This window comes from Gallus gallus, chromosome 10, assembly GCF_016699485.2.
Source record: "Gallus gallus isolate bGalGal1 chromosome 10, bGalGal1.mat.broiler.GRCg7b, whole genome shotgun sequence".
Lineage (NCBI taxonomy): Eukaryota > Metazoa > Chordata > Aves > Galliformes > Phasianidae > Gallus > Gallus gallus.
Window position 1 is genome coordinate 13,266,539 of NC_052541.1, and position 23,654 is coordinate 13,290,192.

The window sequence follows — 23,654 nt, forward strand, 5'->3', positions numbered from 1 at the left end:
ACCTCTCCTCTCCCCCGCTGTTCTGGTGCTGGGCTTGTGCATTGTTCTGACTCATTTCAGTCCCACAGTGTGAATTTCCAGCTGTCTCTGCCAATCCTTCGATGCTGGGCTGTTGGTTCTCGTTTAGTTTGGTGGTTGTCGTGGTAGTGCTGCACAATAAGGAAACAGCATCTCCCTGTGCAGCCACCCTCATTTCAAAAGAGCTTGACCTTGTGCATCACAGAGAAACTGAGACCCCTGGGCCCAAAGTGGTTTGCTTGGTGCTTGGGAAGGCTGGGTACCACCCAGGTATCTGAACCCCAACAAACTGCATGCTAAACACACATCTTGCATGCAGACTGATGCGGTTCTCATCTTGTCAAAGCAAACAGTAAAGGGGCATGCTGTTGTTTGCAGCCCAGCAGCTGCTCTGTGCTGAGCCTGTGCTGCTGTGTATCAGCTGAAGCCAAAAAGCCCAATTTCCTCTGCACTTGAGGAGGCTGTCCGGGGTGAGATGTCCCTCCTTTTAGGGACTGGAGGGCTCCCGGCATGCTTGCTGTGGCACTGCCACTCCCAGCATTGGGCACTGTCTCTGGTGCTTAGCACAGGGCTTTAGAGGCGGTCTTCAGCATTGACTTCATTGCTGCCCTTTCATTCTCTTTCCAGGACAATCAGGAACTCAGGACTACGAAATATCCAGCCACGCGCCTTTGCGAAGAACCCTCACCTGCGCTACATGTGAGTGCAGCCAGCTGCTCTGTATCCCCTCTGCTCCCTCAGCAAGGCTTTGGTCATAGAGCACGGCACGAGGGAGGGTGGGATGCTGAAGGGGAAGGGCTTGAGAGGTGGCCGTCTCGTTCTGCAAATCCTGAGGCACGTGGCTGTCAGCTCTCCTAATGAGTGGCTTTGTGAGCTGACCTATTGGTGGGCATGGGGTAGGGCTGGAGTAGTGGTGTTGTGGGGTATTGTGTGAGTGCTCATCTCCCGGGCCATCGTTAGCCATCAGGTATGGTGTCCCAATGAGTTTCCCTATGCTTGAGGCCAAGGTATTTCTTTACTGCGTATCTATTCACCTTCCCAAGGTGTCGAACAAAAGCTGGAGTACTGTGCAAGCTATGGAGGGTGTTCATGGACTTGAAATGTCTTGTTTATCTTGGACACAGATACTTTGACCCTGCTTACTCTGACACAGATTAAAAGAAAAAAAGTTGGTGAGAAGTGCACAGCTTTGGGTGTGAGCTGAGGAGCTGGATGGAGAGCATCCCTGCGTTTTGGAAACCGATGCCAGTAGCTTTTTCCATGGATAAATGGCTGTAGAGCACAGCCATTTGACTCTGTGGGTGCGTGTGGCCATTAATATGGGATGTTACTGGTGGAGGGAGATAAATACAACCTGCAGAGCCAGATATATTTGTCTTTTGATGTGTGCTCGGAGATTATTTGAACTGAAAACCCCAGAAGCTTCCTTTTTGGAAAACCAGTTACAGTTGCTAAGTGACGGTAAAGTACTTGCTAAATAGGAGATGTGCAGTACCAAAGGGCATGAATAGTTAAGGGCATTATGAACAAACCTTTCTGAGTTTTAAAAGTGCGTATCTTGTGATATTATAACCTCCTTAACACTGACCATAGGGATTTCCCTGATTTTCATGCTTTGTTATTTTGATTTGTAGCATTTGTTTTGTATTTTGTGTAGCTGTTTGTTACTGGGAAATGTTCTTTCTGAAATACCTCTCCCAACTGATTTTTTTTATCTAGTTTGTCAATTGTGCAGTTGCAGTTGATTCATTTTCATCTGTTACATACATAGCATTTGATTCCTGATGAAATTAGTTGGGTTATCATAGGGGTGTAGAAGGAAATACTCTCATTCTGAATCTGAATGTGCCATTAACGTGTACACACACAACTGTTTCTGCTTTCTTAGAGAATGTTTGGTTTTTTTTTGTCTTTTGAGATTACTTTTGAGATGGGGGGGGAAAACCCACATCTGTCTTGTGTCAAAAGCTGAGGTTGGTGTGTTGTGATGAAATATGTGTTTGTTTACTGCTCGGGCCATGTAAGATTGATCATGTTCTTAACGTCTTTCTTTTCTTGCCATTTGAAGCTCGAGGCAAGGAAGTGCATTATTTGGTTGGTGTTTGCTGGTGGGATTTGATGCTGTTGAGCACACCCAGCACCGTGTCCCAGTGATGTGTCCCTGGTGTGTGAATGCTTGTGAGGTGGTTGCTCCTGATGGCGGATTCTCATTACCAGGGATGCAGAGTTGGGTCTTGCAGGGATATCTGCTTCCTTGAACTCTTACATCATGGTGCTGGCCTTCTTTCTCCTGGGATTATCCAACTCTGGCATAAGAGCACGGATGCTGCACAGGCTTACAGGCACCCAGTGCCAATTGGGTTCCACTACGTGCCCATAGGGCTATGCCAGCACATCAAAGCGTCTTCTCAGCTGCTGCTTCTTGGAGAGCTCAGCTTGCTGTGTGCCTGACGTTTTCTGGAGCCACTACACATAGGTGCCAGGGATATTTCCATTAATCCTTTTATCACTCTGTCGTGAGTCTTGGACTGCTTTAAGTGGGTACAGTAGCTGACAAGAGCAAGGGATACCATCCCAATCCCCTCATGGCAGAGCTGGCAGCAGCTGAATGTGTTGCAGGACAGTGGACTTAAGGCTCATGGGTGAGCTGTGTGGTTTTGTTTCTCCTTTGTTGGGTGTTTGGATGATTGCAGGTGGAGATGAGATACTGCATGTGTCTAACAAACGCAGAGGCTTCACGGCCTGAGTAAGAGTGACCCTTGGCTGGACCTCGTGGGGTACCTCAAGTGGATCTGAAAAGCAGCAGGCATTTTTCCACATGAAGCTTGTATACAAACGACAGGGACTCAATTGCTTTTTCTCTTCCTATTCTGGGTTGAATCCCAGCCTCCCTCTGAAGCGACTTTTTCCCAATGTCCTTCATCAAAGCTTCCTCATCTCAGATGGACCAGATAGCTCTGCCTTCTCCCAGCAGCTTCTATTTCTGGCCATTCCTCACTGCGTGTGCTTGTCTTCAGACCCCAGCTGTGCAATCATAAGCAGATCACTTAGCTCTAATTGCAGAAGCTCAGGTTTGTAGGGGTTTAAAATAATGGTTCTGGATGAGGTTTGGTATGTTCATTTAAATTCCACCCGCTTCCCCGTTGTAGATCTTGGGCCATTGATTTCTTCTAAAAGTAGTACTGACTCTGTGTTGAGGAGGATAGATGTAAGCCTGATCTAAACTGAATGTCATCCGGAGTCTTTCTGCACGCTTACTCTGGAAGTCTTTTTTATTTCAGTGCAAAGTTGCATTGCCAGGTTCCTGCTCCCATTTCTGTGCAGCTTTCACTGTCTCTTGACTAATAGGGAAGTGGTTGTGGAGAGCACCGTGCACGGAATGCGAGGAGCTGCAGACACAGGTTGTGGAAAAACTTTGTCCTGACTGCTCAGATCTGGGTAAATTGGGCTGGTAGACTGAAAATGTTTAGTGATAACACGAAACCTCAGTCCTTGGCTTGATGTGCTCAAGAAGGCTTTAGGATGATTTGGTGCCTAAACTGAAGACACACAAACTGTCTGAATACATATTTGTGTCACTGTGTGTAGAAAATCTTATTGAGGGAAAAGTCTTGCATGCTCTTACCCTGCCTGTTCTTCTCTTAGTAATGTTGGAATGCTCTGGCCAATTTAATTCAACTTGATAGGAAATTACAGGTCATGAGGATCTTTTTCAGATAACTGTCATGAAAAGAGGCAGAGAAACAGTACAGAGAGGTGATTGCAGTGCCCTGTAGGAAGGAATGCAACACGATCTCAATCCTCATTTAGGCACTGGGAAGTCACCGGGAAAACCCAGCACCGGGAATCAGTGCTCAGGAGAGAACAAGACCTGATTGCTTCCAGGCAACGTGTCCAGTGCTCTGCTCACAGCTGGGGTGGTAGAGCTATGCATGTGGGAGAGGAGAGTTCCAGCAGATTGTGCCTAGGGCTAGACAAATTGACTTCTGCGGTGTCTGAGTCTCCCTGTACTGGGAAACAGGTACTTAAGAGACTGTAATTCCCTCTAAATGTTTTCCTGAGCAGCTGCATACTGGGCCAGCCAGTCAGGAGGCACTGTGTTTGCAGAGGGTAATTGTGCGCACCTTATTTATTGTGGAGGAAAGAAAACAAATTAAGGCTGTGTAATTATAGAGACAGGCACACTTTTAAATAAGGCTTAAGTAGTCAGATTTCTATTTAGAAAATTAATAATTGCCATTTCTGCCTGCGTTTAGAGGCTCTTCTTAAAGTGTCTTCTGGATGTTTATACGTGCTCTAAATGGGTTTGTGGGCTGGCCAAGACACAGCTCCTGTCAAAGAGCTCTCAGCACTGCCTGCCAAAGCAGGGATGAGGTTGAGAATGAAGCTTTTTCCTCTATTATTCACCCGAGCATCTTAAGGATGGAGTCTTTGGGAGAAGCCAGAATGGGCTTCGGGAGTACTTTGTGCTGACTGCAACTGGTTTTTGAGTATCACACGGGCAGGCTGCTTTCTGTTCTATAGGGGTTTTTATATCTGTGTGATCCTATCGGTGTTTTTGCTACAAAACTGAGGCTTGAGGATAAGCAGGGAGGTGCTGGCAGGAACGTGCATGGACCTCCTGTGGCTAAAGTGTGAGCTGGCTGATGAATGGATCTGTTCACGTAGGTAAACCCACAGCATGGTTAACCTCGAGTACCCCTAGGACCTGTGCTGTTGGTTGTGTATCTAGGAAGGTGGAGTTGGCTTGGGTGTCCTGTTGGGGACCTGGCAACTGTGGCGTCACTGTTCATTGCAGGGGAGTTGGACTAGATGGTCCTTAAAGGTCCCTTCCAACTCAAATGATTCTATGGTGTCATGTGAACTGGTACTCTGGTGTTGGAAGTAGTCTGCAGCTTTGACACAGGAGTACCCAGAGGCACGTTGTGGCTTTAGTCTTTGACCAGGAAGAAACTGGGCTGTGTCCCCTGAAAACTGTGGTAGCCAAGCAGCTCAGAGTTGGTGAGTTTGTGTGCTCTTCAGAGCTGCTTTGGGACAGCACCTGAAGCCCTCCAGCAGCTGAGGCTTGCATGTTTACAAGGGCTGTGGGCAGCAGATTTGCATGGCTGGGAAGGTTCACCTTCTTTGCTCTGTGCATCCGGGAGATTGATCAAGATCTTATAATAAAGAAAGAAATAAACAATATCAGACTTTGAATTACTGCAAGTATAGCATCGGTCTCTCAGTCATGGCTTGAGGGTCGTTTTCCTGTCCTTTGTGTTTAATGATCTATTGCCTTGCTCTAAAAGAGCCACTTGTGTATACAAGGCAGAGTTAAATGTTCTCTTTTGCTCTCCTCCTGTAAACAACTCCCCGCCCTGTGACTGCCTGCAGTCCCTTGCTTGATCCTGGATGTGCTATTACCCTTTCTCTCTCCTCCTGATGATCTCTCCATGTTTTGTCCTTTCATCGCTACACTGCTCTCGTATCCATCTTGGCAGCCTCCTCCTAATCCAAACTGTCATGTGTTAATTGCTTATGTTTTCCTTTCTGTACTCCTGAGCTAGTGCAGTCTGACAGGTCCTGTGCATAGACTGAGGCAGATGAGAGCTCTTAGCTCACTGAGAGTATGAAGTAATGTGCTTAACTAAACCATCTCCTTGATGGTTTAATGGGTTTTATTTTGCATTTGCAAAGGACTAAATGGGAATTGAATTTTTGCATGACTATTGGAAAAAAAAGAGAAAAATTAAATAGTCTTTCATTAGGTGAATGTTCCTTTGTTATTCCTAATCAAGCAGGCAGTTTGGATACAATTTGATTCACACTCTTACTCTAAAGAAGTTACCACCCCGCCACCTTCTAACAGTGAGCCTCCATGCTGTGATTTACTTAGGAGGCATTTTCCCCCCTGTCTCTCTAGTTGTTCTGTAAAATGATGGGCACACTTACAGCGCAGTCACCAAAATAAACAGCAGCAATGTCTCCTCCTCCATAAACTTTCCTGCTCTGACTTTCTATCTGCTCTGTTCCCTGGATGCCAGTGCAGAGCAGGTCCTTGTTGATATGCTAACTGACAGCAGTGGTTTGGTGGGATGTTTATGCCCACTCCTTACTGCAGGTGACAGACAAGCAGTTAACTGCAGCTGTTTTCCTGCAGCAGCAAAGGTAGGTTCTGTGTTTTACCAGCCATTGTGAGCAAGGCTAAAGGAGATTCCCATTTCCTGCAGGACTGTGGTCTTCCTTCAGGCTGGGTTGAAATCATTTGACTTGTATGTGGAGGGCTGAGTATAGGATTCCTGACTGCAGGCTGCTTCACTCAGGTCGGGAGAAGGTTTTTTGTATTGTAATAGGAGGTGGAGCAGTGATTTTTCTTTTATGAATTGTGTACTCTAATGGGACTTGAGACAAACTTTCTAACTCAAGCGCTTTGCACCTTGGAGCAAGACCTGTTCTGCTTTGATCCCCCACCTGAAAACCTGGAACAACATTTGTTTTCTCTCCTTTTATTTGATCTATTTGCAGTATAACTCTTGGTATGGTTTCTAGTGATATCTGGCATTGAATTGTGGGATGTGGTTGCAATGTAAGACGAGCTGTAATAATACTATCACAAATATTTGTTGCCTGCTCAGATTCTTATGTCATGCCTATTGCTCTACTTCCTGGACTCTCAGGATTTTAGCATGGCTGGCTCTCTCCTTCCTTCCTTTGAAATGTTGAGATGTTTCCAGCTGCACTGTGTGGCTATGGGGATTTGTTTTGCTTTCTGAAGATTGATCAGTTGTTTTTTGGAATGTATGTGAAAGAGGCAACTGCTGTTCTTTTCCAGAGCAACAGTTGCCTATCCAGTCCTGTTTTTCCCTTTTCTTAATAAACAAAAACTGTCTGGGGGTGCTACTCCTCTGTAATATGAAGTCCTTGTGCAGCAATGACCTCATAGATGTCTTGTGAGCTGCCCTTCAAAGAGAGGCCAAACATCAGGTGCTGTCCTGAAGATAATGTGTAGCTGGTTAAACCTCACCATACCTTTCAGCCTCTCAGAAGAGAACACCAGCAGCACAGAATGAGCTGATTCCAGGAGATGGGGGACTGACTATGACCGGATTTTGTTTCTAGGCTCTTGAGGTCCTTGATTAGTTGTGGTATAAGGTGTGTCCTATCTACCTGTGCCACAGTGTAAGAGATGCTGCACAGGGAGAAGGAACTTCCCAGATAGGACCTGAGAGCATGGAAGCTTCACGGAAAGCTGCTGGGAGAATGAGCAATCCTGGTGGGATGAGTGGAAGTTAAGTGACTGCACAAATTATCTCACCTGGGATTTTTCTTTTTTTTTTTTGATGCTGGTTTACTAACAATACAGTTTCAGGGATGATTTTCCCTTTTTTGATGTACAGGCAGTAAGCACCAGGGCAGAAAAATAGAAACATTCAAATCATATGTTATTTGAGTAATAAGATACGTCAGGGCAGGAATGATGAGATATTAATCCACGATGGTGTGTGACTAGGCAATAATTTAAATGTCATGAGTTAAGCAGTTGTGTGTTTTATTGGAATTATAAAATTTTATTAGAAAAATGTAGGGGAGGAGGGGAAAGTTTCTCACCAAACCTCTCCCTTCGTTTGTATTAGGCATGAATTTTGAATTATCAGATGCAAGACACTGAGATGTTTATAAGGCTGTGAATAGGAGCAGGAGGTCCTTCTTTCTCAGGTGCTGTGGGTGATCGGAGGGGACAGGTCCATCATCAGGCTGAATCAGGAGCGTGCCTGGTCTCCTCCCTGCTGTGCAGTGGCGCGTCGCCGTTCAGCACCACGGACAGGGCCCCACCCGGCCTGCAGCCCCAGCTTCCCCCCGGCCCTCCTGCCTGCGGCCATGCTTCTCCTTCCCATCCTTCAGCCCAGGTCCAGCCTTTATCCCACTGACCGGGCTTCTCAGTCTCCCAGCCTCCAGGTTTTCAGGCCTCCTTGCCTGCAACCGTCTTGTTCTCTCTGCCAGCAGCTGGGCTTTCTAGCTTCCAAGCAGCCCCAGCCACCCTGACCGCAGCTCAGGCATTTTCTGCTTGTAGCTAAGGCTCCCTGCTTGTGCTGAAGCCTCGTGTTTTCCCTGCCTCTTGCTCACACCTGGCTGCAGGTGCAAGCTGTGTCTAGCCATAAGGTGTGAGTTTGCCTGAGGAATGACCTGTCTGGTTTCACTGCCAGCAGCACTTTCAATCTTCCATCTTTCCCTCTGTATGAAGCAAGTCTTCTGAGATGTCTGTTTGACAGATGCAATATAAACTTTCTGAACTGCAGTGGCTCCTGGCACTGGCTTTGTTCTGCAGCAGGAATGGAGTCATCCTGCAGCACTGCTACCCGGCAGCTGTCTGTGGGTTTCTCACATGAGAAGTTTACTAGGAGAACTGCCATCTGACCTCACTGTAACCACAGCTCATGGAGCTTGGTTACGTGTTTGTTGAATCCAGTTGTGCTTGTTGATAATTGCAAGTAATTTGCTATCTTAGAATAATGAAGGAATGCCTGCTGCAGTTTGAAGCACTCTGTGCTTCATGGTGATTATGCTTTTCATTTGAAAATACTCCTCACAGTGACCAAGGTTTGTAGATAAAGGGTGGAGGAAATAAACTTCTCTTGTTTATGTACAACGTGTTTTGAGAAGAACAGGAAATATACAGCCCCTTTGTTCAGATGTTCCTGTGAATTTTTTGACAGAACTAATTGCTGGGGACAAAACGTGTTTCTGCTTTTGGTATGATTATGAGTGAGGATTGCAGTAAGCAGGATTTGCTGGACCCTGGCTGCCTTTAGTATCTGTAGGCAACTCTGCTCAGAACAGTACTCCCCTGCGTGTGCTCAACTGCTGCAAACAGGCACATTTCTGCTCCAAACACCATGCTCAGGTGTGCCCCTGGGTGCTGCTGCCTCCCTGCTCCCCATCCCCATGGGTCCCTGGGGAGAGCTGTGAGCCAGCTCTCTGCTTGATGTTGTCTGTCTCCCAGGTTGAGTGTTTATCTTGCCATTTGAGGAGGCATAGCTGGAGCATATCAGCATCACCTCCTGCTGAGGCCAGGAGCCTCTGTGATGCGCAGGAGGTGGCAGCTGCCAGCTCTACTGGCTGACAGCGTGCTCCCTTTGGTGGAGTGTGGTCCCTCTGGAGGTGCATGATCCCAGCTCTGCCTCCTCTCCCCCACATGTGCCCCACAGATCCGGTCCCTCGGGGTGGGTGCCGTAGAATCATAAAATATCTTAGGTGGGAAGGAACCTTAAAGGTCATCTGTGCGTCCAGTTGCTTGATCCCAAGCTCTGCTGCGCTCAGCAGGGATGCAGGCTGGGTACTGTGGGCTAATGGCAGACTTTCTTTTCATTAGCTGGTGTAAACACAGCTTTTTGGCAGCAGCCTCCTTTTCTGAGCCTGGGAAGACTGTATTTCCTTTTATCTATAATTTAGTGAAGTGTCAAGCCACAGAAGTTGCGACAGTAATAAGCTGCAGAGGAAACTTATTTATTTGCTGAAAAGGTGGGTTTCGTTCCAGGGCTGTGGCTTTTTCACACTTCTGCAAGAGATGGTGGCTGCTCACGCAGCCTCCCTTGCAGTGCATTCATGCAACCTTCCTTGGGAAGCTCACAGGCTTTCCAGCCCTCTTCCCATAGAGTTTCCATGTGGAACCGGGGATGAGCTGTGGAAAATGTCATGGGGAAAATGGGTCTGGAGAGGAGGGGGAGGGTTGATTAGGGTCGGGAAGAAGTGTGTGTGTGAGTTCTATGGAAAGTGTAAAGGAAAAACGGGTTTGCTAGAAAAATACTTGGGAACAGTGCTTCTATTAACCAGAACCTTCCTTTTCTCCTTCGACATGGCTTTGGAGGCAATATTAGAGTCTTCCTAATTATTTTTCTTGGATGAGTTTTGCGATCCTGATGATATTAATTATTCTTAAAGGTCAACAGCACTCACTTGAATCCCCTTCTGTTCTATCATGTAATCAGTTAATTAATTGGAAACCATTTAGCAGTGTCTGCTGAGAGCTTAGCCTGCCTAATGCCCTGTTGTTTTGCTGTTGCTGGGAGATACAGGCGTGTGTGTGTGTGTGTATATATATATGTAATATATATAAAATATACATCTTTGTACCCTTCTCTTCAGAGCCTCTGCTTGCAGATTCCTCATCACTGTCCCAGACTCTCTCTGCCTCTGGCAGCTCCCCAAGGCAGACAAATCAGTGCTCAGGCATAGCTGTTACTGTTCCCTTTACTAACCCCTGCAAGAGCAGTGTGTGAGATTATTCAGGGCTCATTGATTTCTGGGCATTCAATTAAGTGCATGTGTGGGAGAACTATTTTTAATATAAATTTGATGCAAGAGCCTTGCAGCAGCTGAGAATACAGCCCTCACCGGGGAGGGGGAGGGAGGGCAAGACCCCATCCCAGGGCTGTGTGCTCAATGTGATAAAGTTGGGGCTCTTGTGTGCACCTTGCCCAGCTTCTGTGTCCATGGGGTGCCCTCCTGCCTGGAGTGGTGCTCCCATCCTTCATGTTTCAGCATACCTATGAGAGATGCAGTGGGAAACACATGGGACTCTGGGAGAGTGTATATCTGCAGTCTGGTGTCCCTGTGTGTATGGAGATGGTAGGAAATACCCCCTAAGGTACTTTCCATCCCATGCTGTTTCCTTGTGCTGTGTCTCGGTACAGCAGGGGTGACTTTTGTTATGCAGCCGTCTGGTTTGCTTGGGCCTGCTGGAAACCTGTGAGTGGGAGGCATTCCCCAGCTGTTTTCTGTTCCTATCTGGAAGAAACATGCAATTTGAAGCAAACAGGCAGGGTAAAGCCAGCCCCTTGCTGGAGCTGTCAGCTGGCAACCCTTGTTCTCAATCAGCACAACTCTCCAATATCATTGCTGGGTATCAAAGCAGGAGAAAAGCCCAGTGTACGGTTATTCCAGATGTAATGGACCTAAAATGACTCCAGGTTGGGAGAGAAGAGGAAGTATTGATGCAAAGCGACTCTGAGGATATCTCAGCTGTGAGAGGACAGCCATGGGGAAGGGCTCTTGCTTGTTGCAGATTAACTTTCTTTTCCTTGAGTGGGAGATTGGCATGTTTTGTGGATGCTGCTGAACTCTGCCCTGTGGGGAAGCTGGCAAGCAAAGGGAAAGCAACTGCAGGGCTGACCTCGCTTTTAACCTTTCCTTGAGTCCTCTGGGGAGCCCAGATGTCTTCAGAGAAGAGCAGTGTAAACAGCATGCAACAACAATGGGAGGGCCAGCTCCCTGCCTTTGATCCATCTTGCAGCATAGGGGATGATATGACCCACGTGCTGTCCACTTCCCATCTGTACCACGTGCTGAACCAAGACTGTGAGCAACGATGAGCTCTGCGGGATGATACGCCTCCAAAAAAGCTTGGTGCAGCTGGGAGGTGCCTTGGATGAGATGAGCTGGAGGGCGTGAAGGCATCGTGGAGATGGCCTTTGAGGGCTCAGGGCTGGGCTGCAGGCTGTTGGCAGAGGCGGTGGGAGGAGAGGTGCGGAGCAGATGTGCTTGGAGCTGTGGTGCCACACGCCCATGCCCTGCTATGCTCTGAAGCTTCTGCGTTACTATGCTGTTATTTAAAGAACAGTGTGGAGGAGTCGCCCCTCTCCACCCCCTTCCATCCTGTTTCAGTGGCATTTGAGATTTACACATTATGATATTGGCACATATATAAAGGGATGCTGGGCTGCCCCTCTCTGGTGTCATATCTTTTGGGCATAGTGGGTGCGTACTTGGGGTGGCAGGGCCCCCACTGTTGATGCTCTCCTTCAGTGTACAAGGCATTGAGTTAGGGGCATTATCACAAGTTCTGTCAATAAATAGGACAATAAATAATTTGGGGGGGGGGCTGTTATGATGATGAGATGTGATATGTGAGTTCAGATGCCTTGTAAAGCATGGTACAATATTGTGGATGCATTTGGGAGCGAGGAGAGAGTTATGGTGTCCAAACTCACAGAGGAAGTTTGAACCTTGATGGCTATTTTGTTCTGCTGTGTCTGCAGCCAGCAAAGACCTGGGCACTACTGACTTGCCTAACTGTATTTTCCATGTATGAGGCTTGTGTGTGCTTGGCACTCTGATGCTTTGCAGGCTCTGGTTCAGGTGTGTGTCCTGCTGGGGCTTTGTGCTGAGCTGTGGGGGATTTCAACTGAGTCCAACACTTGCGGAGTCTGCTTAGTGGTGAGGTCTGTATGTGTTTCCACAGTCCCTGGGACTGGAAGGGGATAAATCTAACACGTTAAGGAAAGACATCCAGTTTGGGGGAAGGCAGCTGGGGATGTACGATGTATGCCTCATCTCTGGTTTGTGCCTGGCCCTTCCTTGAGCTCCTCCAACTCTGGCTGCTCTGTTCCCATGATCAGGACTTCCAGAATGGCACCATGTTATTAAAATGCGTGGAAAACTTCCCCCGTGCAGAACTGGATGCCTCATGGTGGAAGTGAGGTTGAGTGGAGGAGGGATAGGCAAGCAGAGTCCCTCCCCAGCACAGCTTCTGACATCACGTTGGACTGAACCGCATAATATAGCTTACAGTTTAATTACAGGGGCTCTAGCTTGTTGCTGTCATTAATGAGGCATCCAGCTTAATTTAGCTGAATAAAAATGGCTTTAATAGTGGAAACTCTTTTGGCAGCGGGGTAATTGAGGGAAAAGAAGAACACGGTGTTTCCTCTTTTGTGAAAGACCACTTGTTATGGGCTGCCTGGATCTGGGCTTCTCTCAGGAGGAGTGGGTGGTGAGGCAGTTGCCCAGGGAGGTGGTGGGTGCCCCATCCCTGCAGACACTGCAGGTCAGGCTGGATGGGGCTCTGAGCACCTGATCAACTGTAGGTGTCCCTGCTCAGTGCAGGGGAGTTGGACCAGATGGCCTTTAAGGGTCCCCTCCAACTCAAACGACTCTATGATCCTAAGCACTGGAGTGAGGGTCCTGTGCAGAAGGTGATGCTTTCCTAATCCCCACGTGTCCCTTATGCACAGGGACCAAAAGGAGTGGTCCTCTTTTTCTCTCCCCTTATTCCTCAGCCAGATTACCACAGCTATGTCCTGAGGCACACTCCTGTTTGCCAGTGTGAAATACACAGAGAAGGTGTTTTGCTTCTCTCCCAGGTGTCTCCTCAACATGTGATGCGCCATATTTTATTACAGGTGGAGCTGATGCACAGGCTATTCTAAAGGTTGACTGGCATGCTCTGCTACAGGATTGTTTCTGCTTCCCTATGACTGCCAAATTTTAACTGCTCAGGCTGAAGTTTTCTGTGTTGGGTGTCTGCTCCTGGCTCAATCCATTTTTTTTTCCTGATGATTTCTGCCTGGTTTCAAACAAAATCTGCTCGGATGGCTGAGGCAGTGGATAGAGGGAAAATGGGCTGTTGGGCTTGAGCCAGAAAACACTGGTGTGATGCTTCCATCCCAGGGTACCCGCACCCTCCTTTTGTGGAGGGAGGAAATCTGCTTGTCGAAGAGCAGGTTGTGTAGAAAAGGCTTATTTTTGCTTTCTCCTTGCGTGTGCGCCAATATTCAAATGAATTAAAAAAATCTACTATTGCTAGGTGATTTCTGTGGTCTTCTCAGGTAAGTGTTCTGGGTGTTTCAGGAGTTGCATGAGCTTTCTGGTTTTGTAGCACCCAGTTTTATTTCTCCAGGATTTTATAGAGGCAGAACCAATCTTGATCCTGTTGGGAGGGAGTTTTGCAGAGGATATTTGGGAGCAGATGGAGGAGATGAGAGGGGCAGCAACTCTTGTTGGGGCACAGGGAGTGCGAGGATGCAAGGGCTTTGGAAGGTCATAGGACATGGATAAGGAGATCATGGAATCATGAAGGTTGGAAAGACCACTAAGATCATCCACTCCAACCATCAACCCATGAGGAGTGTTTGGGAATGGTTTGGAGAGTGGTAGGTAGGAGGTGGGCTCTGGCGATAGAAGCAATGGGAATCTGGAAGTAAAAAGGAACTTTTGGCCTGGGAAACTCACTGTGTGTGGCGACAGAACAGAGGGAACCTTACAAGCACTGAATTGGTTATAAAATGCCATTGCTCCGTTCACCCGTGGAGCCATAATTTAATCTCCTCGTGTGCATGTACTGTGATACTATCTCTAATTACATAATCACATGCTATTTTCCCCAGGAAGCCTGCCCCATCCAGCACAGGGGATGGATCTATTCTGGGGAGAGATTGAAGCTGTGCAGAGAGGTTTTCCTGTAGCAGCTCTGCATCTTCTGCCACAGAAGTTGGCAGATGGACTCAATGCGTGCATAAAAGTGCAGGACTGGGTTTCAGGTGTTTGGCTTTGTGTCCTAAATGATATGGTTTTTCTGTTGCATTTGTGGATGCAGCCCTGTTCTGTCTCCATGCTGATATCAAGGCCTTGTACAAGGACCTTACTGACACGGTAGATGTCTGACATGACTGGGGCAAGGTCAGATGTGTGCAAGCGAGGACTCATCTTGCCTGACACTCAGTGTGGGCTGTGGCTTTCTAGGGTGGGATGTGGGTGGTAGGAGTTGGTTTCCAAGGACTGAAGGAGAAAAGCTGAGCACATCTGCATGGCGAAGATTCTTGCGTTAGTGAGGACGTTTCCTTTCTCCATCTCCCTGTGCCCTAAATTGTAATAACATGATCATGCTATTTTTGATTCCCTTATTTGCGTGGAAAGCCTGTTGTTTTTTCTCTTCTCTTTCAGAATCCAATTTTCTCTTGACATTTCTGCCTAATGTAGCAAAACATGACCTTTGAGAAAGGACATTCTAGCAAGACTCACTTCCCTCCTCTGCATCTCTGCCTCTCTCCCACATTTTGCTGTCTCTCATGCATCCCCTGTTACTCTTCCCTCTCCTCTCTGTGTAGGGGGAGGGAGTGTACTGTCTCACTTCTCTCTAGCAGTGATCTGCTCCTTCCCCTCCTACTTTTCATCTGTCTTTGCAAACTTCCCAGGTGCTGAGTGATCCGGGGTGGATAAAGGAGAGAGTTTGGCAATTTGTTTTTACTTTTGCCCTGCTTAACATCACCTGCTATTTTTGCTACCTCCCTAAACTTTGCTGCGGGCTGGAAGCAATTTGTCTACAGCCTTAGGAATGGGAGGTGGAGGGGGGGTCACAGTCATGCAAAATGAGGAGCCTGTGGTTTGCAGTGGTTTACACAGTGTGGCAGTCCGAGAGGCACAACCAGAGTTTAAGGATGCAGCACTGAGCTGTTGGGATGTTTGGGATTCTGTGCCTGCCGCACTCATGGAGAGCCATTGGGATGCTGGTTTGGTGTCAGAGCTGCAGTGACATCCTCATTCCAAACCGTAGAATATCAGAGCAGGGCTTTGTGGGGGAGCCCAGTAGTGCGTGGGATGGATCCGGAGCTTCCACCGGGATGGGAACTGATGGCAGTGGAAGTGCACTCAGTGAGAGATGTAAGGAGTCACCTCCTATGTTTCCTGGAGCTCTGGATGCTAGCATAGATATATACAGACCTGGGATTGTGCCAACACCCCTCTGCTCACCCCAGGCATCCCCAGGAAGGCTGCAGACAGCAATTTCCTTATCACGTTGCGCTGCCGGAAATCCGAGGCTCTACTCCTTGTGTGGCTGCCTCCTCCCTGCCTAACCTGCCCCCAGAACATCGTTTCTCTTTTAGTGGTTCTTAGTTTGATTTTTGCACTCTTTTATCCCCCCTGGCTTCCAGCCGAAGAGGCGATATCTGCTGGGTTGCAAGGCTCTCCCAGGTAGATGAGATTTATGTTTCTGCAAGTTTGGGCAGATGGAGAGAGGGACAGGGAGCTGTTAGCTGCCGTGGCGGCGATACCCCTGGGTGCAAGCAGCAAACAGCCATAACGGGATACTTCTAATGCACGGCTACTAGGTACCATATGATAATACCTTGGGTAATCATCGTTCTGTTGTTACAGCTCGGGTGTTAATACTTTTAACGTGACAGTTTTACTTAATTTTTGTTCAGCTTACAAAATTAGACTTGTTCTTTCGGCTTATGGTTGGTTGAGCTCCAGATTCACAGGCAAGAATCGGGCGAATCTTACTGCTTGAATTATTACTATCATTTCTTTTAGCATTGCAGCAGGATAATAAACCACTTTCCCCTGTGGGAGAGTGGAATAAAGTCATAGAATCATAGAATGACCTGGGTTGAAAAGGATCACAACGATCATTGAGTTTCAACCCCCCTGCTATGTGCAGGGTCGCCAACCACCAGACCAGGCTGCCCAGAGCCACATCCAGCCTGGCCTTGTATGCTTCCAGGGATGGGGCATCCACAGCCTCCTTGGGCAACCTGTTCAGTGCGTCACCACCCTCTGAGTGAAAAATAAAATGAGGAACTTCCATTCAGGTTCAGCTTCATTAAAATCTCTCATTAGGAAAGCTAAAATTGGGTCTTAAACTCTTCGGCAGCGCTGTAGTGGATGATGGGCCCTGCGGTGGCAGTAGGGCTGCATGCGGGAGGAATTATTTACCATGACTCCTTTTTTCTTCTTGTTAATTTTCAGAGACCTCTCTGGTAACCGGCTCACCACCCTGTCGTGGCAACTCTTCCAGACGCTGCGGCTCTTTGACCTGTAAGTTCCATCCTAGAGGTTCTTCCTGGAAGGAAAGGGGAGGCTGAGAGGAGGCTCTTTAAATAGAGCTATTTTGAAACCTGTGAATAATTATCTAAAACTCTGTTGGGCAGCACCTTCCTTGGGAGGGTTTCCTGGCTACGGGAGCACCAGAGCAGAACTGCTTCTCTTTTAGCATTGCAGCAGCTGGCTAATTAACGTCAGGATGATGAACAAGTCATTCTTGGGATAGTAAATGGTTGACTAATGCTGGAAACACATAAGACATACTCACTGGGCAAGATTTGGAGCAGATCTTCCCAAAGACTTGGTCCTCACGGTTGGCCTTACCCTCCAACTGATATCTTTTTTTTAGCTCCTGGCCAGGCTTTAGAAAAAGTCCTGATTTTTGGGTGAATGACTCCCTTGATCTCTAGCAATTGAGGTACCTGCCAGCTCCCATGTGCATGATGAGATAGTGTCCCTCCTGGGGCACCAGTGGCCTTCAGCCTGTTGAATTATTGATGGAGCGTTCAGCGCTGTGCTTGAAGAATAAATGGGCATGAAATCAATGGAGCGTTGCCCTGATGACCTGTTTTTGTTGGATTTTAGAAATAGTTGTTTGGTAGGTATAAAAATATATATATATGTAGGATTTCTCCCAGAGGATCCTGGGAAGCTCCATTCATCCTCACCGATGATCAATAGAGCTGTAAGCTGGAAGTGACTTATGAAAGAATAAAGACAGTCTTTCAAGTGGGAGTAAGTGTGTTATCACCGGTGTTGCTGCAGTGTATTTTATTTCTGTCAAATTGTTAAATGAAAAATACTAATAGTGATATTAGAAATAGAGGAACGCCCTTCTGATGGGGAATCTGGCTTGCTAACATAAAATGCTGAACTTGGAATTTGTCCCCTAGCTGATTGCTCTAAATATTTTTAAAGCCTGGCTCAGGTTTCAAGTTTAATAGCATGAGTCATTTGTATTCTTAGACCTTTACTTATTATCATTGCACTGTTTGGCAAAATTCAGATTGATGGTTGCTGCCTCCGAAAGACCCGAGTGTGGAGGTGCAAAAGGGGCTGCAGTCATGGGCGAGAGGCATCAGGAAAGCTCGGGATCACAGTGATCCTGTGGATTGATGGCCATGCTTCCAACATGGCTCCTTTCTGTTGTTTTATTTCACTTGTTCACATGTATATCTTTTTTTTTGGGTGTGCCTCAGGTCTGCTAAAACAAATCCGGCTCAAAAGGCCAATGCCAGACAAAGAGGGAATTGAGATGCTGCTCATTGGGCACTGAAGGGTGCATATCCCACCAGATGCTGAATACATCTATAGTGAACAGCAGATGCTGGCAGGGAAACTGGTGTGCTGGAGGTGGCTGCAGTCTGTGTCAGCAGAGTCACTCGGGGCCAGGGCTCTGCAGCCTGGCAAAGGGAAATGAAGTGAGTGGTTTGGCTCCTGTTGGAAGTGTGCTCAGAGCTGCGCTTAGAGATAACGAGCCCTGATTGATGAAAGAAGTAATGTGGGTAGGCACATGGGAAATCACGGGGCTGGGTAATAGGAAGGAGATGGGACAACCGTTCTGTCATGAATTGTGTTGTCAGCATTTTCATTGGAGATTCTTGGCAATGCCCAGCTTGGCTGGTCATCTCTGCCACTGTGCTCTGAAAGGCTTCTTGGCATCACCCTGTGGCATGGGCTCAAGTGATCAACGAGAACCCTGTCTGGGAGCTGGAATGAGAGCCTGGTCAAGTTTATTTTCTTCTGGAGAAGTGCTTTGTCACTGATATTTCTTGTCCCCTCTGGGTTCCTCATCGCTATGGAACCTCTTCCACATCAGCACAGGTAGGATGTACCAGGATAACATGATGCTACGGCTTCTCAAAGCATGAAAGAAGAGGAATGTTTCAGCTGATAGCCACTGGGAAGCTGGTGTTGATGTGCTTGTAGTGTCCTTCTCATGGCCAGGAAACTGCTGAACTTTGGATGTGTTTGAGAGAAAAGATCACGTGGGAATGTTGCCTATGCTATGGACTCTGAATAATCCTTCACATAAGGAAGTTGGAAACTAAGGTAAAGAAATATTTCTCTTCTGGCATGGTCATGGTCCTGAGCACTGGGGCTTTTAAAGAAAAGTAAGCCTACAGACTGCAGAGAAATTGGGAAAGGATGTGCAAAAGTGGAATTTTTATTTGTAATTTTTTTAGAAATGCAGAGGATGGGTGAGTAGAAGACAGTTTTTTGGCATGCTGAGCACCAAGCAGGCTCCCAGAATTTGAAAGGGAGATGGAATATATGGCCTACATAAAGTGAGTGTGAAGCACTGGTGAAAACTAGAAAGGGAGTTACATGAAGGATTTACATGGAGCCAAAACCCCTCTGGAGAGGAAGGAGGTGGCAAGGTGCTGGGACCTGTGTAGAAGCAGAAGCCCAAGGCTGGAGAGGATGGGAGGATCGTCTCTGGCAAAGTGTTGGGATGGGAGGAACTGCAACTGTGTGTGATGGAAATCTCTATATGGGGAACATATGACCTGACAAAGCCATGGTGAATACTGAGGAGATGAGCCGAATGCTAATATGAAGATCGCGCCACACTATGGGAGCAGGCAGGTGAATGGAAACCTGGGGCTTGAAAGAGCTGCCAGCCTGCATTCAAGACGTCTCAAGCTAGGAATATTACTTTAAAGCGTAAGTGTTGAACAGAACGGAGCTTTTCCACTGATGACTCACTGAAGAAAGGATGGCAAAAATGAGGCATGCTTCCAAAGAATATTATCTCTTTCTCCTCCTGGCCAGAACAAGACTTGGAATGGGTTCCAGTAACTCCAGCCCTAATTCCCACGGCAGAGGCTGACCTTGACCGACAGGGCTGGAGCTAATGTGTGCACAGCTCTCCAAAGCCTGAAGCAAGCTGAGCGTGCACAAGGAAGCGTCTGACACTTGCAACAGCTCATAAACATCGGACTTAGAGCCTTTCTTATCCAGAAGTCACAGCTGGTTTCCTCTGTCGTGTCCTTGGCTTCCTTTGTCACGTCCTCAGAGAGCTTAGGGCTGACATCTCAAGAAATTCCTTCCCGGAAAGGCCTAAGACTCTGGATCCAATTACCTCCTTGGTTGGGTAAAACACTATAGTCCTGAACATCTTGCTTCTCTGCTTGGACTGTCAGCATTTCTAATACAAGCAGTCCCTGCCAGCTCAGCCCGCAGTACGTTTCTACAATGCTACAGCAAGAGGCTTTGGGAATGGGACATGGCAACCTCTCTGGTGCGATGTGCCCAGTTTAATGTATGTGTTTCTAACTTAAAAACTTACTGCCACCAAGAGCTGCACTAATGCAGCTGTAGCTAGATGATGGTACTTACCTGCTTCGTATGTTAGCTACTTTGGATGTTGGACACCATGTGTCACTCCCTATCAGAGTTCTTCCCTTTGTGTCCCACCCCTTTATGGAAGGGGGTGAAAACAACACCTGCCCCCCCCTCAAGAGAAGCACTAGTGCTGGGAAACTAACAAAAATGGAAAATGGAAATAGGTTTTGTTCTCCACCCACTGGGCACGTTTTGGTTCTTGAGCTTAGGGAAATGGGTTGTGTGCTGAGGTATGAGAGTGTTTTAATTGCAAGTGTACCAAGGCACACCAGCAGCTTTATATGAATGAAAAAAGACAGCAGAAGTGTGGCAATAATCTGAGCTGCTGCCCTTTGAGAGGCTGTAGCTGCAGACAGCTTTGTTTTAGCTGATGAGGCCTGGGACAGGGTGTATGCACAGCGCTGGTGCCCCCGTGCCCAGATCTTGCCCTGATGCTTTGCATGGTGGCTGATGGATCATGCTGGCATGTACTATGGGTTTTGTCCCTTTATGAGCTAGTTCCTCTGGTGCAGAAAGCAGCTCTGCTCCTGCATGGAGACCAGTGTGCCTGCAGCCGTGATGCTCACGGCTTCTCACAGGCATTTTCTGTGTTAACGAGACCATCAGGAAGATGTGGGGGTGTGCAAAGCTCCTGAGCGCCTGTAACCAAGAGATGCTTTGGCAGCGTTTCCAGGCTAAGGCTACGTGAGAGAAATACCCTTATCCTCTCAGCAATGGGCTGTGCTGAATGTACGTGGACAGGAGCCTCTTGCTTTGGCTGTCTCTAAGATGCTGATGCACCCAGTAAGCACGTAAAATCACAGAATATCCCTTGTTGGAAGGAGCCCATAAAGGTCATTGAGTCCAACTCCTGGTTCCACGCAGAACCACCCCAAAATCAGACCATGCAGTAGAGGAGGTTTCTTGGCTGCTATACCATGTGATGTATCTCTAGCACAGGGGGCTATCTTCCAACCAGCCAGTGGGGTTTTGCTCCTTGAGGTACATCTAGTGCGTAGTGATCCGTGCTAGCCACAGAGCTAGGACATTGATGACATCTGAGAAGAGAGATGAGGGTTTGGTTTTTTGGGCAGGTGTAGAGTAAAGTAGGCATTGAAATCCCTGCAAACCTTGCTGGAGAGCTTGCCATTATGGCGTGGAAGGCTCCAAGCATGTCTCTCGTGTGCTAAGCGTGCTTTTACAGTTGTGTAAGAGGAAAATTGATGCTCGCATCTGTGTACGTGTACAGAAACCCATAGAGTGTTCACATCACAGTGCCATGCTGGCTGCCAGTGGCGCTCAGCGTGTCTGGCCAGTGATGAGAGTTAATTTGTGCAAAAGCCCCTGTGGGGGTCTTGATTAGGGCGAGTTACATCACTGATGTTGGGGCAGGTCGTGGGTAAATTCTGCCCTGACCACGCTGCTCCTGTATTATTCATGACTCATCATGAATTAGCAATAGGCTGGGAAGGCTGCCTTCTATTACTTAAGAGCTGCCTGTAAGTGCTGTGACAGCAGCTCTGCCCAGCAGCTTTGTTTCATGAGAATATTTGCAAAAGAGCAGAATTTTCCTTCCCTGCACTGTCTCTGAACCCATAGTGGTATAACACTGGTACCGTGTCCTGCACCCAGCCCTGCTGGTGGCACTGATGTTGGGTCTCCAGGAGAATGGGGACTCTGGATCTGTGGTCCTAATGAAGGGATTGTGAAGCCCGTGCAGAGAATGCCTTATCATTGAATCCCACCAAATCACTGAGCTGATCTGCTCTGGCCTGTTAAATTGAGTGTTTTGGCCTTCAGGTCTCTTGTCAGAGCCTTGTAGCTGTCTTAATAAAGGTTTGGGCGCTTGTGAAGGGGGAGGGACACAATAATGAAAAGCCACTGAATGGAGCTTAGCTCCATGTTTGTTATGCAAGGGGAAAAAAAAAGCAAGTCAGATGTCAGTTTGTATCTCCCTGTAGAACCAGATGCCATCATTAGGGTTCAGGTTTAACAACCCCGAGTGCCAGCAGGAGCTGCCTTCTCCTCCTGCTTTCACAGCACTGTTATGGACAAATGGCAGCTGCATGTTTGGAACTTGTTTCCAAATCCTGTTAGTCAGTGGAATTAATTTTGTAAAAAGAAGCATGAATTTTGCAGCGATGCGTGGAACGGAGCAGAGAAGTAGCTTCCCCCTATCTGAGGCAGGGATCTGGATGCTGCAAGAAGCAGCAGTTTGACCTTTGGAGATGCCCTTCTGCTTTGGGGTGACCGAGCTCACCTTTTGCTGTACTGATTGCTCTGCTCCCTGCTTTTTATCCTGCTTCACTGTTTCACGAGGACCGGTTCTGTTTGTTCAAGCTCTCCCCTCTGTTTTGCTTAAGTTATTAGTCCAGCACATGGTGGTGGTAACTCTGTGCTGGCTGAGCACTGAGGTCTCCTCCCTGCTGAGATCTGCCCTCTTTGCATAGATAGCTGCAGGGCTTTAAAAATGTAAATGAAATGGTTAATAGGTTGGAAAATCAATAATAATAAACATCCATTGTATATAAAATGTGTAACCATGTCTTAAACGAAGTACATTAAAGGCAGTGCTTCTTTCCATTTCTCCTGGCCAGGTCAGCAGGGTCTCAGCACAGTGCTGTTTGATTTGATTAAAATGCATGATATCCTGCACATTAGCTCGTGTCCTGGAGCACCAGGAGGCTGTTTGTATAAGGTACTCAGCAGAATTGCTGTTAGCTTCACTGAGCACTGGTGGAGTTGGAGGTGTGCTTTCACTGGCAGGCTCCTGGACCCCTCTAGGTGTGGGATGCTAGGAGTGACTCTAAGGTAGTGTGCTGCTTGCTCCTTTCTAAGGGGTAAATGTTTAAGCTGTTGGGATGACATCAGTGTGGGACTGAGCTGTAGATGTTCCCCATCCCTGGAAGTGCTGCACGCCAGTTTGGATGGGGCCCTGGGCAGCCTGAGCCAGTGGGGGACAATCAGCCCATGGCAGGGAGATGGAACTGGACAGGTTTGAGGTCCCTTCCAACCCAAGCCTTCCTGCCTGCAGTCCTTATGGAGAAAGTTGTTCTGTGTGTGTGCGCTGACCTGGAAGATGCAAAACCTTGTTCACACATGCTCCTTCACAAACGCATGGATGTATGAAATCCACCTCTCTGGAGTAGGAAGAGATGTGAACTATGTGTTCTGGGTGATCCTGCAGAGCAGTTTCCCCCCAGTTATCCTTCCCCAACCCCACTGTCGTTTCTTTCTCTCTGCCCGTAGGAGATTAGAGAGGAACCCTTTTAACTGCAGCTGTGACATCCGCTGGATCCAGCTCTGGCAGGAGAAGGGCGAGGCCAACCTGCAGTCCCAGCAACTGCACTGCATGAACTTGGACACGGCTGTCATCCTTTTGCGGAACATGAACATCACCCAGTGTGGTAAGGTGCAGCCCATCCAGGGCTCCTGGGAGGGTGCTGGTAGGATGCCTGTCTTTCCCTCTCTGACGCATCCAGCCGGCCCATTTGGTAGGGAACCTGGTGCTGCACTACCTAGCCATGTGGTCAAGCATAACGTGATTGAAGATAATCGGGGTGTCTTGTGTATTAAAATCAGAATCTGGGTAAACGTAGGGCTGCTGTTTTGATGTGCCCAAAGGTGCTGGTGGGATTTGGGAGACTTTGCTTTGCTTTCTTTGCTGTAGTGCTGTTGCTTGAATCATAAGTCATAGAATCGTTAAGGTTGGGAAAGACTTCTGTGATCAC

At 47.7% G+C, this 23,654-nt stretch overlaps 1 protein-coding gene across 4 annotated transcripts in view; it reads left to right on the plus strand.

Annotated features, from left to right (window-relative positions):
• Nucleotides 1–23,654, plus strand: part of NTRK3 (neurotrophic receptor tyrosine kinase 3) — a 194,063-nt gene that overhangs the window by 27,070 nt on the left and 143,339 nt on the right. For all 4 annotated transcript variants that reach the window (XM_046898912.1, XM_015291981.4, NM_205169.2 and 1 more), the window contains 3 exons: nucleotides 646–717; nucleotides 16,522–16,590; nucleotides 23,173–23,330. In XM_046898912.1, the coding sequence (XP_046754868.1) occupies nucleotides 646–717; nucleotides 16,522–16,590; nucleotides 23,173–23,330 (299 nt within the window). The remainder of the gene's footprint in view (nucleotides 1–645; nucleotides 718–16,521; nucleotides 16,591–23,172; nucleotides 23,331–23,654) is intronic.